Genomic DNA, 19,213 nt, shown 5'->3' on the forward strand with positions numbered 1-19,213 from the left:
AAAAAAAAAAAAAAAAGAAAAAAAGAAAGTATGAAAAAATAATGCTGATTTTGTCAATTTTACTATGGCTAATGAATCTTAAAGAGGAAGTACATACCATTGCAAAAAATACATAGCTTGACCAACCTCTTTAAAGCTGTAATTTCTATATCTGCTGGAATATCCTTTAATTTGAATGTACTAATGAATAGATTAAGAGAAGAAAATTGGTTTCTTGTCCCAGGTTCACCTTTAACCATTAGTGCCATTTTGAGAATGTCAAAAAACTTCACTACGACTCAGTTTTTATCTGAAAAAAATAATTTTTATATACATATTCTATTATAAAAGCAATACGTACTCAATAAAAATAAATCAATAAAAAGGTAAGTAGAAAGATTATCTGAAGTCCCGCAAAACAAACACGTAACAGTTTTGGTATACAACCAGGCAATCTTTTCCCTCCTGTATATAGGGTAGTTTGTTTGGTGCCTTTAAAATTATTTTAATAACTGTAACCATAGTGTGCACTCAACCCCATGTTCTCTTTTCTACACGAATAACAAACGTATTTCTATGCTACCTAATCTTCATAAAAATTTAAATCACAGTGAATGCTTGCTATGTTTTAAATGTCCCCTCCAAAACTCATGTTGAAGTTTGGTTGCCACCGTCACAGTATTAAGGGGTGGTTCCTTTAAGAGGTGATTAGGTCATGAAGGCTCCACCCTCATGAATGGATTAATGCCATTACTGCAGGAGTGGGCTCCTAATAAAGGGGTGAATTCGGCCCAATTTTCCTCTTTCCATCTCACATCTGCCATGGGTTGATGCTTGCTTGATGTTGGTGCCATGCTCCCAGACTTCCCAGCTTCCTGAACCATGAGCGAAACAAATCTCTTTTCTTTCTTAATTACCTAGTCCACGATATTGTTATAGCAGCAGAAAACGAATGAAGACAATGCTCCTTCATTTACTTAACCTATTCCCAGATAACTATTTTCAGTTATGATAAACATATTTAACTGTTTTTAGGAAGTTAGAATTATTTCCTTATGCTAGAGTTCCCAAGATGAACTACTAAATCAAACTACTTATTAATTCTACTTCAGAGAAGAAATTGTGAGGGGAAGTATATGAGCTGCTTATGAGAATGCTTTGAAAACTGTAAGGCACTAACAACGTCAGATAGTATTATCATTAGTTTTATAAGTCCATATTGCATGGGACTTATATAAACCTAGTATGGTACTCCATAAATCTCTGAATATTTTCTAAAAACAAAATCACCAATATATAAGCATACTATTTGTACATTTTATCTTTTTTTTTTTTTTTTTTTTGAGACAGTGTTTCATTGTCGCCCCGGCGGGAGTGCAGTAGCACAATCATAGCTCATTAAAGCCTTGAATACCTAGGCTCAAGCAATCCTCCTGCCTCAGCCTCCTGAGTAGCTGGGACTACAAGCACATGCCACTGTGTCCGGATATTTTTTAAAATTTTTTGTAGAGATGAGGTCTTGTTGTGCTGCCCAGGCTGGTCTTGAACTCCTGAGCTCAAGTGATCCTCCTGCCTTGGCCTCTCAAAATGTTGGAATTACAGGCATGAGCTAACTGCACCTGGCAAGAATCTTAATATCTTTTTGATCGTGCTGTCGTGAGTCAAACAACTTAAAAGTTATTTTTAAAAAGCAATGAACAGACTAAATTATAAGAGTGGTAAAGTTAAGAAGCAGAGATTTAAAGAACCTGGGGCTGACATGGGGCATAGAGCACATAATACTCAACTTTTTGATTCTTTAGATGAGAAGACTGAAACACAACAGAAAGACACTATCTGCCCAAGGTACTGGCAAGTTAAAAGAGATGGAATATAACCCTGAAATTTCTTTTTTTATTTTTATTTTTTATGTTTTTTTTTTTTTTTTGAGATGGAGTCTTGCTCTGTAGCCCACACTGGAGTGCAGTGGTGTGATCTCGGCTCACTGCAAGCTCTGCTTCCCGGGTTCACACCATTCTCCTGCCTCAGCCTCCCAAGTATCTGGGACTACAGGGACCCCCCAACTCGTCTGGCTAATTTTTTTTTGTATTTTTAGTAGAGACAGGGTTTCACCGTGTTAGCCAGGATGGTCTCGATCTCCTGACCTCGTGATCCACCCACCTCGGCCTCCCAAAGTGCTGGGATTACAGGCGTGAGCCATGGCGCCCAGCCTAATCCTGAAATTTCTAATTGTTGGTGTTATGTTCTTTCCACTAAATCATTTCATCCACCTTTTTGAAATGTGTGGATGACAAAATTTCATTCCCTTCATTGCATCTACCTAAATAATTATTTAAATGTAAAGTGCTAGTCTGCATTTATAATATATACATTTTTAAACTGATAATTTACACAAATATCTACAAAGTTATTATTTTAAATACAGAATTATGATATGGGGCTATCCACAGGTAACTGTGGGTATGTTGGCAAAAGTAACTGTTTTTTTCTCTCTTTCAAAAAGATAAATTAGCAAAACATAGTATCATTAAAAGTTTCAAAATTTAGAATTTCAAATCTACTGTGCTACCTTCCCCTAAAAGCTAGAGACTTTGGGTTTTGAATCAGGCAATATAAACAATTTTTTTGGAGTTCATTTCTTTAAAGAGCTTACACCTAAGCTATCCCGGTCACGTTGATGCCAACTAAAATCAGACCAAATTCATTTTTCATATAGCTCATAATTCATTTCATGATGCTTAATCATAAAAAGTATAGTTAGAATTTATATCCCATCCTTTCTGAACTAGCTAGCACTACATATTTCATTTCAGTTGAGGTACATTCTTTAAATATTTTCCTCCCAGCAAAAGATGTCACTCATGGTGGTGCTTTGGAAAAGGCTAATCTTATTACTGAACAAGTAAAAAGCCTAAAGTGACTCTTTTAAAACAACTAGGATAAAGGAAGAGATAGATGTTATCAAAGATGGTAAGCCAAGTAAGGTGCTAAATTTATACTGAGCTATTAGCCACAGAAAAAAAGGGAAGCCTGTTATGTAAGATGTTTCTTCCTGTCTGATAAAAGGAAAGCAGCAAGTATCGTCTCCTGAACTTAAGAGTCAGATATTAGGGTCTGAATTTCTTTGTTCATGTAACAGCTGTGTGACTATGAGCAAAGGACTTACCCTTCAGAGGCTCAGTTTATCTAAATGTAAAATGAAGATAATAATACCAACACTTTTAGGGTTTCTGCAAAGGATAAAAGAAATAATATATGTGAAAGGGCCCTGTGCCCTAAAATAAACTAGATAAATGTAAGTTACAATTGTTTTATTTTTCATTTGGAAAGATATTCTTGGCATTGTATTTGTAGTTTCAGTTTAAAAGGAAAAAATGTCCAACTGAGATAAAAATAGTTTTATCTTATCAATTTACACTTTCAGCAATCAAAGAGTACAGTAATCATAGTCAATGACATTAAAAATGTCTAGTACATTGGTTAATAGCTAATGATGGTTCTCAGAAAAATTAATACATGAACACTTAATCATTTGCAACTACAAAAATGCATGTTATCCCTTTAAACACAGAATAGAACTTTTGGAAAAAACTATATATAAAGAAATAAATATAATTTTTTGACCTCAATTAAAACATTAGATACAAGATATGTGTGTATATATATAAATATATATGTTTACATATATTATATATGTTATATATTCTTACATATATGGGGATATATGGGATATAAATTCTAACTATATATATATTCTTATATATAAAATATATAATATACATTACACAGAAATAAGTTGTTTAATTATCAGCCGTAAAGAGGAAAGAACAATCTTCTGACTGACTCATTCATCATTCAGTCTTTCAATAGACATCTTTTTTTTTTTTTTTTTTTTTTTTTTGAGACAGGGTTTGTCATGTCACCGAGGCTGGAGTGTAATGGTACAATCACAGCTCACTGTAGCCTTGACCTCCTGGGCTCAGGTGATTTTCCTACCTCAGCCTCCCAAGTGGCTGCGACCGCAGTCACACACCACCACACCCTGCTAATTTTTTTATTTTTTGTAAAGATGGGGTCTTGTCATGTTGCCCAGGCTGGTCTTGAACTCCTGGGCTCAAGTGATCTTCCTGCTTCAACCTCTCAAAGTGCTGGAATTACAGGCATGAGTCACTGCATCAGGCCTCAATAAGTACCTATTACATATGCAAAACATGCTTAGGGATCTCACACAGACCACATTTAGGTCCAGGTGTAACAACTGGTAAGTGTATGGTTCTGGGGCCGAGAGTAGTTAGCCAAAAACATGGCTCCTGTCCCCACTATGAAGGTAACCTTCTGCTCCAGCCAGGCCAGCCTACATATGCCTTCAGCAGTTCCTCCTGTGCACCTTGGCTCCCCCTCTTCTCTCACTCCCCAGACACTTCTCTTCCTTGACTTCCCAGTTCAGGTGGCGTACCTTCTATCCTTCTACTGATGCTTTCCCTTTCCACATCAGCCTAACAAGAATGACAACAAGATCAACAACAAAAAATGGCAGCTACCATTTACTGAGTACACTTACTGTGGACAAACCCTGAGCTACAATATCATCTCAACTACATGAGAAGAAAACAAAAAGTTTGGAAGATCCAGAAGGTGCCTCTCTCTGAGTGGTGAGATTATAGGTAATGAAAAAAATTCTGTTCTTTCTTCTTTTGTACTTTGCTAAATTTCTACAATGGACATGTAAGATTTTTGAATTTAGAAAATATTTTTTAAGTAAAAAAGATATAGATGGCACTAGCATAAAGACAGATATAAAGGTTAATGTAATAGAATCCAGAGTCCAGAAATAAATCCTCACATTTACAGTTAATTAATTTTCAACAAGATTGCAAAAACAATTCAATGGGTATAGTAGTCTTTTCAACAAATGTTTTTGGAATGACTAGATATCCACATGCAAAAGAATGAAGTTGGATTCCTCATACCATACTCAGAAATTAATTCAAATAGATCACAGACCTAAATATGAGTTAAAACCATACAGAAGAAAACCTAAAAGTACATCTTTGTGACCTTGGCTAAGCCTTCTAGATATGACACCAAAAGTACAAGCAGGAAAAGAAAAAATAGATAAAACTGAACTTCATAAAAATTAAAAACCTTTGTACTTCTACAGACATTATCAAAAAAGTGAAAAGACAACCTGCATGGTGAGAGAAAATATATGCAAACCATTTTTCTAAGAAGAGACTTCTATCCAGAATATATAAAGATCTCTTACAATTCAATGGACAAATTGCAGAGCACGGTGACATGTGCCTGGCTACATGGTCCTAGCTATGTGGGAGGCTGAGGTGAGAGGACTGCTTGAGCCCAGGAGTCTGAGGCTGCAGTGAGCTATGATCATGCCACTGCACTCTAGCCTAGTCTATAGAGTGAAACCCTGCCTCTAAATAAATAAATAAAGACAACCTAATTTAAAAATGGTCAAAGGGTCTGAATAGATATTTCTCCAAAGAAGATACACAGATGGCCAATAAGTACATAAAGAGTAATGACACTCAACATCATTAGTCATTAGAAAAAATTCAAGTCAAAACCATTTACAACTAGTAGGATGGCTATCATAAAAAACACATAAAATAAGTGTTGGTGAGGATACAGAGTAATGGGAACCTGGTATGATTTGGCTGTGTCCCCACCCAAATCTCATCTTGAATTGTAGCTCCCATAATTCCCATGTGTCATGGGAGGGACCCAGTGGGAGGTAACTGAATCACGGAGCAGGTCTTTCCTGTGCTGTTCTTGTGAGAGTGAGTAAGTATCACAAGATCTGATGTGAGATCAGGTTTATAAAGGGGAGTTCCCCTGCACACGCCCTCTTGCCTGCTGCCATGTAACACAGTGCTTTTGCTTCTACTTTGCCTTCTACCATGACTGTGAGGCCTCCCTAGTCATGTGGATCTGTGAGTCCATTAAACCTCTTTCCTTTATAAATTACCCAGTCATGGCTATATCTTTATTAGCAGCATGAGAACAGACTAATACAGAACCTTTGTACATTAGTAGTGGGAATGTAAAATGGTGTTGCCACTTTAGAAAAACAGTCTGGCAATTCCTCAAATTTAAACAAAGCTACCATATGGCTCAGCAATTCCACTTCTAGATATACACCCCAAAATAATGAAAACTATATCCCCACAAAAACTTGTATCCAAATGTTCACAACAGCATTCTGATAACAGCCAATGGAAACATCCCAAAAGTCTACCAACTCATAAATGGATAAATAACATGTTATATATACATACACATCTTCCAACTGCAAAAAAAAAATTGGCTATAAAAAGGAATGACTCATACATGCTACAAAATGGATAAACCTTGAGCCTATGCAAAGCAAATGAAGCCAGTTACAGAAGACCACATATTTTATGATTCCATTTGTAAGAAATGTCCAGAACAGGCAAATCTATACAAACAGAAAGTAGGCTGGTAGCTGCCCAGGGATGGGGAGCTTGAGGGAATAAGGAATGACTACTAGTGGGTACAGGATTTCTTTTCGGGGCAATGAAAATGTTCTGTAATTGACCGTGGTGATAGTTGCACAATTTGGTGAATATATTAAAAGCCACTGAACTATATACTTATTATTATTATTATTATTTTGGAGACACAGTCTTGTTCTATTGCCCAGGCTGGAGTGCAGTGGCATGGCTCATGCAACCTCCGCCTCCTGGTTTCATGCCACTCCACTCCTGCCTCAGCCTGGGATTACAGGCGCCTGCAACCCTGCCCGGCTAATTTTTGTATTTTTTTAGTAGAGACAGGGTTTTACCAGGTTGGCTAGGCTGGTCTCGAACTCCTGACCTCAAGTGATCTGCCCACCTTGGCCTCCCAAAGTGCTGAGATTACAGGTGTGAGCCACAACGCCTGGCCTGAATTGTACAATTTAAATGGGTCAATTGTATGGTATATGAAATATATTTCAGTGAAGTTATTTTTTTTTAAATTTAGTACTTTTTATAAAGCGCTTCCACCATATTATTGGCAAATTTTGTATGCAGTAGTTGGGAAAGGCATTATGACTATTAAAACATCCTTGGAATTTGTATTTTTGATTCCAAGAATTATGAAAATAAAAGCATATTTTCTTCTCATATGTCACATACATTTGGCTGCATGTTAAAGAAATATACATGAATTTAAGCTGCTGGGTATAAGCTGGCATTGATCCCTTCTAAATAGCTGTGCACTGTGGGCCCCAGGAGTAAAGATTTACAGAAGGACCACGTCCTTGGCAGAACGCGGGTTCCCAGCTGTTCTGGATGGAAAAGCTACTTTTACTTTCTATGAAGTCTTAACTTGAAGGGGAAGAGAAGTAATAGGGTAAAACGAAGGGAGTCATGAAATCTCCAGGTTCTAATTTTAGCTCTTCTACTTAACTCACTGTCTCAGGGGGCTCATCTGTAAAATGCAGATAATTGTCTATGCCCTGTCTAACTCATAGAATTGTAAGAAGGCCCAAATTAAAAAGAAAAACAAACAATGTTAGTAGGACATAACTGGATTTGGTTTTGGATTGCTTGCCATTTAATAGCTTTGTCATCCCTAGGAAATTAGCATAGCAGTAGCTCAATCCCTTATCTCTAAAGATAGACTTGGTCAACATACTTCATAGAGTATGAAGTGAGCTACACAAATAAAAATACACACTCCAAAGCCATTACATTCTATACATATGTAAATCGTCATTATTATTTGTTCAATATACCCTCAAAGTATTACTCTTAAATATTGAGCTTTCAGAAAAGGAGAGAAGAGGCCTGGCTTACAAAAGCAACAGGAAAGAATCCACTGATAGCTGCTAGCCTTCTGACTTGTACTACATATCATTCCTGGAATGCAAATTGGTAGGTCTCTCATACTATGTTTCCACATTTGGGGAAATGACACATGTGTATTGGAGCAATTGAAGAGTTTCACAGAAAATCTGGAAGGCCACATTCTCTAAGACAGTGGTTCTCAAAAGTTTAGTCTAAAGTTTGAAGTCAGGTAGCGTGATGCCTCCAGCTTTGTTCTTTTGGCTTAGGATTGTCTTGGCAATGCAGGGTGTTTTTTGGTTCCATATGAACTTTAAAGCAGTTTTTTCCAATTCTGTGAAGAAAGTCATTGGTAGCTTAATGGGGATGGCATTGAATCTATAAATTACCTTGGGCCTGTCTCTTATACACATCTAGATGTGTATAAGAGACAGGTGTTGGGGATCCCCAAGGAACCAGGGACTGGATACACCGCTCCCGGGTTCACGCCATTCTCCTGCCTCAGCCTCCCAAGTAGCTGGGACTACAGGCACCCGCCACCATGCCTGGCTAATGTTTTGTATTTTTAGTAGAGACGGGGTTTCACTGTGTTAGCCAGGATGGTCTCGATCTCCTGACCTTGTGATCCACCCGCCTCAGCCTCCCACAGTGCTGGGATTACAGGCGTGAGCCACCGCGCCCAGCCATTAAGGACATTCTTAATTGAACCCTGTTTTAAATATATATATAAACTATGAGTACACAGTCTTACAGAAGACAAATACTGCTAGCCGAGTTTAGTTTCTCTGCCTTGATTTGTTCTAAGTGGCCAGCAGTTTTACCCACCATCATGTAAATGTCAACACAGTGAAACAGGCAAAAATGTCTTAGTATTATTATGAAAATACTTCCACCCTCCCAGACCCACTGAGGGTGTTGGGGATCCCCAAGGAACCAGGGACTGGATACACCGCTGCTCTAGGAGAAAAAGGAATCTGTCACTTAAATTCTGTACAGTTGGCCCACTCATGTGAAACTACTCAGAAAGTCTACTAAAGGCTCAGTACCAACAATCTGGAAGAAAATTATTTAGTTTCAGTATAGCTCTCTTCACTTTATCCAAAAGTTAAACTAATTCAGTGCCTGTACAGATGGTCAATTCATCTTCACATCAAAGATATATTCACAGTATGGTGGGAGTTGTGGTGAGAACTACACATTTACATCATACCTATCAAAAGTCTTCCTTTTATAAGATAAATAAAGAGCTGGACTTTTTCCCTGTTCTCTTCCTTACCCAGAACCCACCATCCTTCATGCATTTGAAAAAGGTAATTCGGGACAAGTGGCAAGAGCAAAGGCTCACTCTCATCAGCATAAATATGTCTTGATACCTGCCATCTTCAGAAACAAAGCAAACAAACCATTCCAGATTCCCACAAAACAAACCAATTAAAAGAAAAAAAAAAACAAAAAGAAACTTCCCTTAATCCCACAGTCATCTCCAGTGATAAACCCATAACTCGACATACTGATGACTTCTTCTATTCAGAAATTTACTCCTCTTAGTTCCCAAATCACTACTCTCTCTCCATTTTCTCCCTACCTCACTGTCCATTCCTCTCAGTTTTTGCTGGTTCTTCCTCCGCTACTCAACTTCTAAATGTAATTTCCCAGGGCTAAATCCCACTGTAGGTGTGTGTCTGTATCTGTCTCCCTCTCTTCTCAACTCTGCGTTCTCTCCCTGGGTAATCTCATCTAGTTCCCTGGATTTAAATACCATCTTTATGTTGATGAGTCCCAAATTTCTATACCTTGTACTGACCTCCAATCCTGAGCTCCAGACTTATATATCCTGTTGTCTACTTGGATTTCTAATAGGTAACTCAAATTTAACATTTGCAAAGAAGATCTTTTGGTTGCCCCGCTCCCATCTCCTGGATCCTTCCCCATCTCAATAAATGGCATTATCATCCAAGGAGTTGCTCATACACAAAACCTAGGAGTCATTCTTGACATTCCTTTTTTCCTCATTTCCCACATTCAGTCCACTAGTTCATGTCCCATAATATATTTCAAATCTGCTCACTTCTCTCCATCTCTACCCCTACCATCCTGATCCAAACCACCATCACCCCTAATCTGGTCTTCTGAAGTAGCCTTCTAACTGGTAACTCTGCTTCAACTCTAGTTCCCTGCAATTCATTAAAGTAGTTAGAATGTGGAGGTGGGTGGGTGGGGCCAAAAAAAGTAGTAGCTAGAATGATCTTTGGGAAAAAACAAATCAAATCATGCCACTTTCCTGCTTACATCATTTACTCAGTGGTTTCCCTTTGTATTTAAAATAATTTAGGAAACTGCTGTGGTCTCTGAGGTTTTATATGCTATGCTCCCTGGCTACCTCTGCCCCTCAATTACTACACTCCTGCCACAACATCAGCCCTCCATCTGTTACCTCAACATAGCTCTTTCCTACCTCAGGGCCTTTGCCCTTGCTATTCCCATCACCTTCAGGAACTTTCTGTTCCCTAGCTGGTTGCATGGCTGGTTGCTTGTCATCATTCATGTCTAAGCTCAACAGTCACTTCCTCAATAAGGCTTATTTGACAATTTAATCTAAAGTAGGTCCTTTTCCAGTTATTTTCTATTATATCACCTAATTAATTTCCATCACAGCACTTATCACCATCTAAAATGACTTTCTCTGTTTATTATATGTCTCTTCCCATCAGGTTACAAGCTTCATGAGGCAGGGATCTTTCTTTTTCTTTTATTAAAACAGCTTTATTGAGATATGATTCATATAACATACAACTCACCCATTTAAAGTGTACAATTCAAATTTGCCATTTAAACCATTTTTAAGTGTAAAATTCAGTGGCATTAATTACATACACAACGTTATATAACTGTTGTCACCATCTGTTTCCAAAACTTTCTCATCACCCCAACAGAAACTTTGTAATCATTAAGCAATAGCTCTCCTATTCCCCCAGCCCTCTAATGTGGCTTTCTGACTCCATGAGTTTGCTTTTTGGAGATACTTATATAAATGGAATGCTACAATATTTGTTCTTTTGTGTCTAGCATATTAGCGAGGCAGGGATCAGGGATCTTGTGTATCTTATTCACTGCTCTACCTACTGCAACCTAACTCAGTGTACACAGCACACAGTAAGTGCTCAACAAATACTGTTGAATAAACTAATGAATTTTAAGCAAGTCACCTAACTTTAAAAAATTTTATATTGTATCTAAGGGATACAACATGTTTTAAGGTATATATGATGTTTTGATATACATATACATAGTGAAATGATTACAGCAGTCAAACAAATTAACATATTCATGGGTGTGTGTGATAAAAACTGCAGAAATCTACCCTCTTGACAAATTTTCAGTACATGATACACTATTACTATAATCCTCATTCTGTATATTACATCTCCAGACTTATGCAGCCTATCTAACTGCAAATTTGCATACCCTTTAGCCTGCTTCTTCGTATTTCCTTCCCTCCCTCCCACTGAATCACCATCCTACTCTCTGTTATTAGTTATTCAACCTTTACATTTAAGATTCTGCATACGATTGAGATCACACAGTCTTTGTCTTTCGGTATCTGGCTTATTTCACTTAGTATAATGTCCTCCAGGTTCATCTGTGTTGTTACAAATGGCAGTATATCCTTTTCAGAGGCTGAATAATATTCCATTTCTGTGTGTGTGCATGTGTGTGTGTATCACAATTTTTAAAATTCATTAAAGTCACTTAACTTTTCTAAGTCTTAGTTTCTTGTGTGATGATGCTATATCACCATTCATTATTAATTTCTTTAGAATTTATAATGTTTCTGGCATTGTGCTTGCTAATGGAAATATGATATGCAAAATAGTTTTTGTCTCCATTCTCAAAAAACATTTGCTTCCTTTTCTATCTGGGAGTGTCGTCTTCTTTGATTTGGTGCACTTTTAGGATGGAAATATACAGAACAGTGAAGTTTACAGAAGTAAGGGGATCTCTGCCACACCTATCAAATCATGTGATATGACACTGGAGGGACAAATGTCAAAAGCCAAGCTGTCCTCAAATCCATTTAATAGTATCTGCCCTTTTTACTTTGCAGGGTGATGATAGGGATCATGTGAATGTACTTTACAAACTATAAGGCATGTACTTTACAAACTATAAGGCTCTCCACAAATGTAAGATAAAAGTATTACAATTTTCGTTTTACATGTAATTTTTATGCTCTGAGAATTAAAAGCAAATTTCTGTTCTCTACACAAATTCTAATATAATGTACTCACGAACTAACTGAAATTATGGCAGGATCTGGTTTTTAAAGTCAACGTCAATTATACTGCACCTGAATTTTGACAGGCCCATTCCTATAGCGTTACATGGTAGCCAACAAGGAAGGCTATTTCCAACTGAAGAGGCTGGCATTTGACAAATATTAATAAATGGTGCTGAAAACGAGGCATTTTGCTTCACTCACTCTTAGTACTTAATCCAGCACACACACACACACCTTCAGACAGCAGTGACATGAAGAGCGCAAGCAGGCCTTACCAGCGCTCTCAGCTCTTCAAACAACACTTGAGGATTTCTACTTGAAGGCCTGTCTCTCTAAGCTTGTGCTTTCAAAACTTGGGCTGGACTGATCCCAAATACTGAAGTAACAAATATTACTAAATTCTGTCATTTCCTCTACCAAAAAAGTGATTTTACTACGACTTCTGGTTGTGATGAAAGGTCCTATTGACTATTCAAATCCTCAACCAAGTTATGGATGCAGTATTAAATGACTTCACTCCTTTTTCTCTGGCACTTTAACACATGCCAATGCTTTCATCCACCTCCACTAATGTGGCTTATAAATTACTGAGGTGAGGCCATTTTAATAGTATGATTTGTTCACATCTTGAGAGATGGGGTACATATGAGACTGGCTGAGAAGACAAACTCCCCTTTGACAACATGTATTAGTCTACATGTCTATAAAAACAAACCTTCAAAAGCTGGAAATATCTGATTGCTCTAATGCTTGGTTAGGAGCCATAACAATTAATGGTTCATTTGTTACAAATCAAAATGTGAAAAAGTGATGGGAGTAAGGTCAAAGACAAAATGGAAGCTTCCCCGAGAAACAGCGAGAGACAGAACAGACAGAGCTGAGGCAAAAAAACTGAAAGGTCACAACTGTTCTAAAAGTTTCTAACTGCTTAAAGAGCTTCCTGAAAACATTTTGAAATATAAAAAAGCCAGTTTTTAAGAAGTTTACTGTACCCTCCTTTTAAAACTGCCTCTAGTGTGATTAAAAAAAGAAAACCCAGACAGGAAGATACTTGCTTGCTCCCCTATGGATTCAGAGTAGTTAACCTATTGATTGTTCTCTCTCTCTCTCTCTCTCTCTCTCTCTATTTTCAAAGAGCATATATAAAGTTGGAGAGGATACACAATTACTACAAGCAATCCATTTCTTAGATGAGTAAAACTAGGTCAGCATACTTGTGGCCTTGGTTCGGTTAATAATAAACTCAGAGGCCTCTTGGGAAGTGGGGACCAAACAGGTCCGAGAGTTGAGAGTTTGATGAGGAGGGCTGACTTTGCTAAGTTTTCCCCTGCACATTGCCTCCATCTTGGTCTTGCTCTCAAAGCAAGCTGTGGTATTCTTAGCAACACTTTATATCATCCTTTGTCATACCACCCTTTGGGGCCCTTGAGAAGAAAGAAGTGTGTTTGTGCATATGTGTGTACGTCTATACACATATGCATATTGTGTGTATGTTTGAAGTCGGGATATATGGAGAAATACAGGCATTTCAGCAGGATTAATTTTCACCAGGAAGCTTCCAACAGCCTTCTGACCTTAGGACCTATGTGCCTAGAGCAACACAGAGAAAATAGGGCAAGAAGAGATGTTCTGAACTCAAATCAGAACTTAGTTCTACTAAATGATGCCAATTTTACTCTCAAACTCTGGATCCTGTAGTATCTACGTGCTCTTTCCACCACGGCTGACATCGCTGATCGCTGGAGGGCCTAATTTACTTCTTCCTTAGTGCAGTCTTAGTCTGTGCACTTTGTTTTTGTTTTTGTTTTTGTTTTTTTTTTTGGAGACAGAGTCTTGCTCTGTCACCCAGGCTGGAAGTGCAATGGCACGATCTCAGCTCACTGCAACTTCTGCCTCCCGGGTTCAAGAGATTCTCATGCCTCAGCCTCCTGAGTAGCTGGGATTATAGGCACATGTCACCACACCTGGCTAATTTTTGTATTTTTTAGTAGAGATGGGGTTTTGCCATGTTGCCCAGGCTGGTCTCCATCTCCTGGCCACAGGTGATCCACCCACCTCGGCCTCCCAAAGTACTGGGATTACAGGCATGAGGCACCACACCTGGCCTCAGTCTGAGCACTTCTGACCAGTTCTGTTTAAGCAGTGCCTTTTCCAAGGTATGACAGAACTGTGATCAGCAGAGTGGGAGCTAGGCAGCCTTGGAATGAAAGCCCTGATTCTTTGACTGAAATACCTGTCTGCCAAAAATGGAGAGTGGGCAAGTATCAGTTGTGGGAAGAACAGCACATGGAAAGGTAAGTCATGGGCCAGAGACTGTCAGAGGGCTGCTTTCCTGGAGCCGGAGCGGAAGTAACAGTAACAGCAGTATGGTTGAGAGGACAATGAGTGTGAAGGGTGAAGCAAACGATAAATTGAGGAATGCAATCCAGAAATCTGACCCAATTTCAGAAAAGGACAACAATCTTAATAAAAAACAAATTAAAACAATCCCCACCATTAAACTGAGGTTGGTTGAGGGGAAGAGTGGCAGATGATACTACATAGAGGAATAATTCTAGACTGATTAGAAATGAGTAAGGGAATGTTCAGCAAGTCTTTAGATTCATGTGGATAAACACAGGCTCATAAAAACAAAAGCATCGCAAATCTTATTACTTCTGTTAAACCAAAAGATCTGAGGATATAGCTCACAACGTCTTTAAATAACAGCCAAATTGTGGACACTCATCCATGTGATATTCCAATTGGAAGGATGTCCAATGAAAACAAAACAAAACACTCGTTACTTATAAAAATAAACAGGCCGGGCGCGGTGGCTCATGCCTGTAATCCCAGCACTTTGGGAGGCCGGGGTGGGCAGATCACGAGGTCAGGATATTGAGACCAGCCTGGACAACATGGTGAAACCCCATCTCTACTAAAAATACAAAAAATTAGCCAGGCGTGGTGGCACGCACCTGCAATCCCAGCTACTTGGGAGGCTGAGGCAGAAGAATCGCTTGAACCTGGGAGGTGGAGGTTGCAGTGAGCCAAGATCATGCCACTGCACTACAGCTTGGGCGACAGAGCAAGACTCTGACTCAAAAACAGAAACAAAAACAAATCAAAAACAAAGGAAGTTAGTCTTCCTTTATAATAAGAAAACTTATGGAATGCCTACATCTTGAAGTAGGGCCAGAAGTGTTAAAGAAATGCTACATATTTCTTTCAGGAAAACACAAACCTAGGCATCTGATAGTCTTACTATGGCATACAGAAAGACATTATTTAGGTGGGATCCTAACTGACGTGATGTTGAGAGTGCCACAAACATCCAAGACAGACTGGAAAGGCCATGTGCTTGGTCTTTTCCTTTGGGCACTGAATAACAAAGTGAGGATACCATGAAGTACTTGCATAGGCACTGAACTTTTACTCCAGAAACAACAATGCAAACTGAGTCCCTAGAAATAGCCTAAGAAAAGAAAATTACAATTGGTCAAGCTGCAGAGGCAAGAGATGATGAAGCCCACACATCGAAGTGTAGTCTACCAGCAAGTAAAAACACAGAAAGAGATTCAGAGTTTAGTAAGAGGATTCCAATTTGTATTCATTGCTTCCCTGTAGTCATTTTAAGGGCACAGAAAAAAAATGTGGTCAAAAGAAGAACTGTGTATTACTAATGTAACTGGTTAAATAAAAGGGTCAACTGCAGCGCATGTTTATAAAGAAAAAGGGCTAGCAATCTAAGGAAAGAGGCTATGCATGGAAGTAGGAGATAAGTGAAGAACAGAGACTTACCTGGGCTATATTTTTGTTCAGAAGATAGACACCATAATCAAATTGCAACTTCTCCCCTCCTTTTGGATACAGTGGAAACCTAAGAAAGGTAAAGAAGGATCAGATATTTTCCGAAGCTGAGTAAATACAACCTCCATGTTGTCGACAGAGGCTAAAATTTCTTAGATACAGTATAAACATCTGAACTGGACTAAGTCACCTAGTTATAGTCATTGCAATCTACTGACATCTTCATAATATTAATTAAGTCAGAATAACAGCTGCTTTCTTTCAAAAGAAGAAGTGAATAGGTCACAGAACAAGGAACTAATGTTTAAGAAAGTGACCAATCCACTCCAAGGAGTTGAGGCCACTGGCTCCTATTTACATATCACAAACTTGCCACCTTAGCTAAGATTAAGATCCCAGAAATTTTTCCCTCTAATATCTTGGACCTGACATCTCAACTTCTACTAAATGGGAGAGGAAGATTAGGAAAGAAAAAAAAAAAATCAGACTTAGAAGCAATATATAAGATTTCTGTGTCTTTTTTTTTGAGATGGAGTCTTTGCTCTGTCACCCAGGCTAGCTCTGTTATCCAGGCTGGAGTGCAGTGGCCAGATCTCAGCTCACTGCAAGCTCCGCCTCCCGGGTTCATGCCATTCTCCTGCCTCAGCCTGCCGAGTAGCTGGGACTACAGGCGCCCGCTACTCTGCCCGGCTAATTTTTTGTATTTTTAGTAGAGACGGGGTTTCACCGTGGTCTCGATCCGCCTCCCGGGTTCATGCCATTCTCCTGCCTCAGCCTCCCGAGTAGCTGGGACTACAGGCGCCCGCTACTCTGCCCGGCTAATTTTTTGTATTTTTAGTAGAGACGGGGTTTCACCGTGTTAGCCAGGATGGTCTCGATCTCCTGACCTTGTGATCCGCCCATCTCGGCCTCCCAAAGTGCTGGGATTACAGGCGTGAGCCACCGCGCCCAGCAAGATTTCTGTTTCTTTTAAGGTGACCAGTGAAATCAACAGTGCCAAGATGAGCCAAAATTCATTAAAATATTCACTCATATTTACAAGGATGGCTATTTGGATGCAACTTCTCTAAGGCAATGTGCTCGAGCCACAAGCCTCTCATACAGGACTTTCCATGTTAACCTGCCTCACTGGAGCAACAAAGGCATGCGATCTGGATCTTCATAAAGATAATGAGTTATTTTAGAGAGTAACTCCCCTCACTATTCCCCTTCTTTATACTTGCAAATGAAGAAGGTTAGAGCACACCTATAGTCTAGTCATTGTTTTCTGATTCTCAAGATCAAGCAAAAGTTTTAGCATCTGATACAGATTTCTTTACAAACAGATCAATAACTATTTAGGGTCAAGAAGAAAACTTCATCTTCCTTCTGCGATATACAATTATTCTCAAGAATAAAATAATCTTATTGAAATGAACGGCAGGTGACAATTACTACTCTTAATTTCAATTGTCTTTTAATTGTCTGAGGAAAAGATACATTCCATAAAGCCTAAAGGACATTATTTTCTAGAGGAAATAAAATAAAGGAAATAGAATTTAAGGGCTTTATATTAAATTCTCAGGAGTTGCTGGCTATATAGTATCCAAAGGCAAATATGTTACACTATAAAATTATAAGCGCTGGGGAGTGAGCAAGGTCATGAACTGTATTTATTCTCTACTAAAGGAACACTAAATGCTTCACACACCCATTAAGAAGACAGAGCTTTATATTTAATTGAAACAGTAAAAAATAAACTAGGACATGTGGTTTGGCCTCAAATTGAGATGCATAAAAATGGCAGCATAGCAAATTCAGGATAAGCAAAGTGCAACACCAGGTTTTTGCAAGATGTCTGGGAATCATTCAAATTCAGATGGGGTAGCCTGCAAAGAAACAACATATTTGCAAATACCCAACAGGGGCACTTTAGAGAAAATCTACTACAGTCCTAAACCTCTTTGCTGTCTAGCCGTTATTCTATAAGCTTCAGATGTAGACTATCTGAACAGCTCTCCAAACCCATAGCTATCTCCATTTTCAAGGTATATATCTAGAAACTGTTTTGTATGTTAGAAGAGTAAATTGAGATCAGCATACGTTGAAAACCAAGCTTCAACATTCCTAAAAAATTGATTTCACAACATTTGACTTTATTATGACTTCAGTGGGACTTATTTATACAAAAAGCCACAAGGTATGGTTCAAATAAGGCAATGCAAAGACAGATCAAATATTAAGACAGAATTTACATTTTATATTGCTTTCAAATTCTTAGGTCACTTGAAGTTGAAGAGTAAAATAGCTTATAACTATCATGCATTCATCTTACTTTGCAAAAGTACATGGATTTATAGATCTATCAATCTTGAAAAACACCCATTTTAAAGGGCAAAACCTATTATCAGAACATAAGATACAAATCTTATATTGGAGAATTACGTTAGCAAGCTATAGAAGCTTTAGATAAGAATGTGGCCATTAAAGTACAACCAGAAGTAGGTCCATAACATCGCAAAGGGGACTCATTAAAGGAGTATTACATTAAATAACTGAAGGATGAACCATGTATTTCCTATGAAGATTCAATGCAATTTATTATATTCAATTAAAATGGCTAATATTATTTTCAAATTAAATTAAATTTCCACATAGAAAATTCACTGACTCTACTGTCTTCACATGGCCTTAACTGAACCATACCTTGTGACTCTTTCTATAAATAGAAAAATCAAGGAATTAGAAAGCAATAAATAAGATTACATGTGTGACAGAATTCCATCTGAGCCTTACTGTCACTGTAACTAACACCAGCTGGTGAAGAGGTTAGTGGGGAGAACTGCAGACCTCCAATCTTAATTATCAGAGCCCACCTTTATCTACTGTAAATACTCATATCATTGTGAACTATCAAATTGGCTTAGGTCAGTTTGCAACCCTTTCTTTTTCCAGTCTGTCTCAGATTGTAAATTTACACTCACTGTGTGATTACTTGGTTAATGTGTGTCTCCCTTATGATACTGTAGGCTCCAAGAGGGCAGAAACCGATTTTATTTTGTTCCTCTTTGCCTCTCTGTGAAGTGTCTAAGCACTGCTACTAGCAGAACTCAATAAACATTTGTTGAATTTTTTTAAAAAAGATTATTTGTGAAAACTATTTGGAACTCTTTAGTACGGAACAATTTCAATATGAGTTAAGAATTACGCGATGACTACCAAAAAAGCTACTGTGATCCCAGGCTGTGGTAACAGAAGAGGAGCAGCTCAGCTGGGGAACGTGATAGTGATTACTACTTTGCACTAGGTTAGACTGTACTGAGAGACCTATGTTCAGTTCTGGGAGTGAAAGTATTTTATAAACAGACAGAAGAACACT

The 19,213-nt window shown here is 38.3% G+C and overlaps 1 protein-coding gene across 1 annotated transcript in view; it reads right to left on the minus strand.

Annotated features, from left to right (window-relative positions):
* Positions 1 to 19,213, minus strand: part of UVRAG (UV radiation resistance associated) — a 339,596-nt gene that overhangs the window by 60,190 nt on the left and 260,193 nt on the right. Inside the window, exon 13 of the mRNA XM_012002017.1 lies at positions 15,847 to 15,925. Within this exon, the coding sequence (XP_011857407.1) occupies positions 15,847 to 15,925 (79 nt within the window). The remainder of the gene's footprint in view (positions 1 to 15,846; positions 15,926 to 19,213) is intronic.

Source organism: Mandrillus leucophaeus, unplaced genomic scaffold (assembly GCF_000951045.1).
Source record: "Mandrillus leucophaeus isolate KB7577 unplaced genomic scaffold, Mleu.le_1.0 Scaffold674, whole genome shotgun sequence".
NCBI lineage: Eukaryota > Metazoa > Chordata > Mammalia > Primates > Cercopithecidae > Mandrillus > Mandrillus leucophaeus.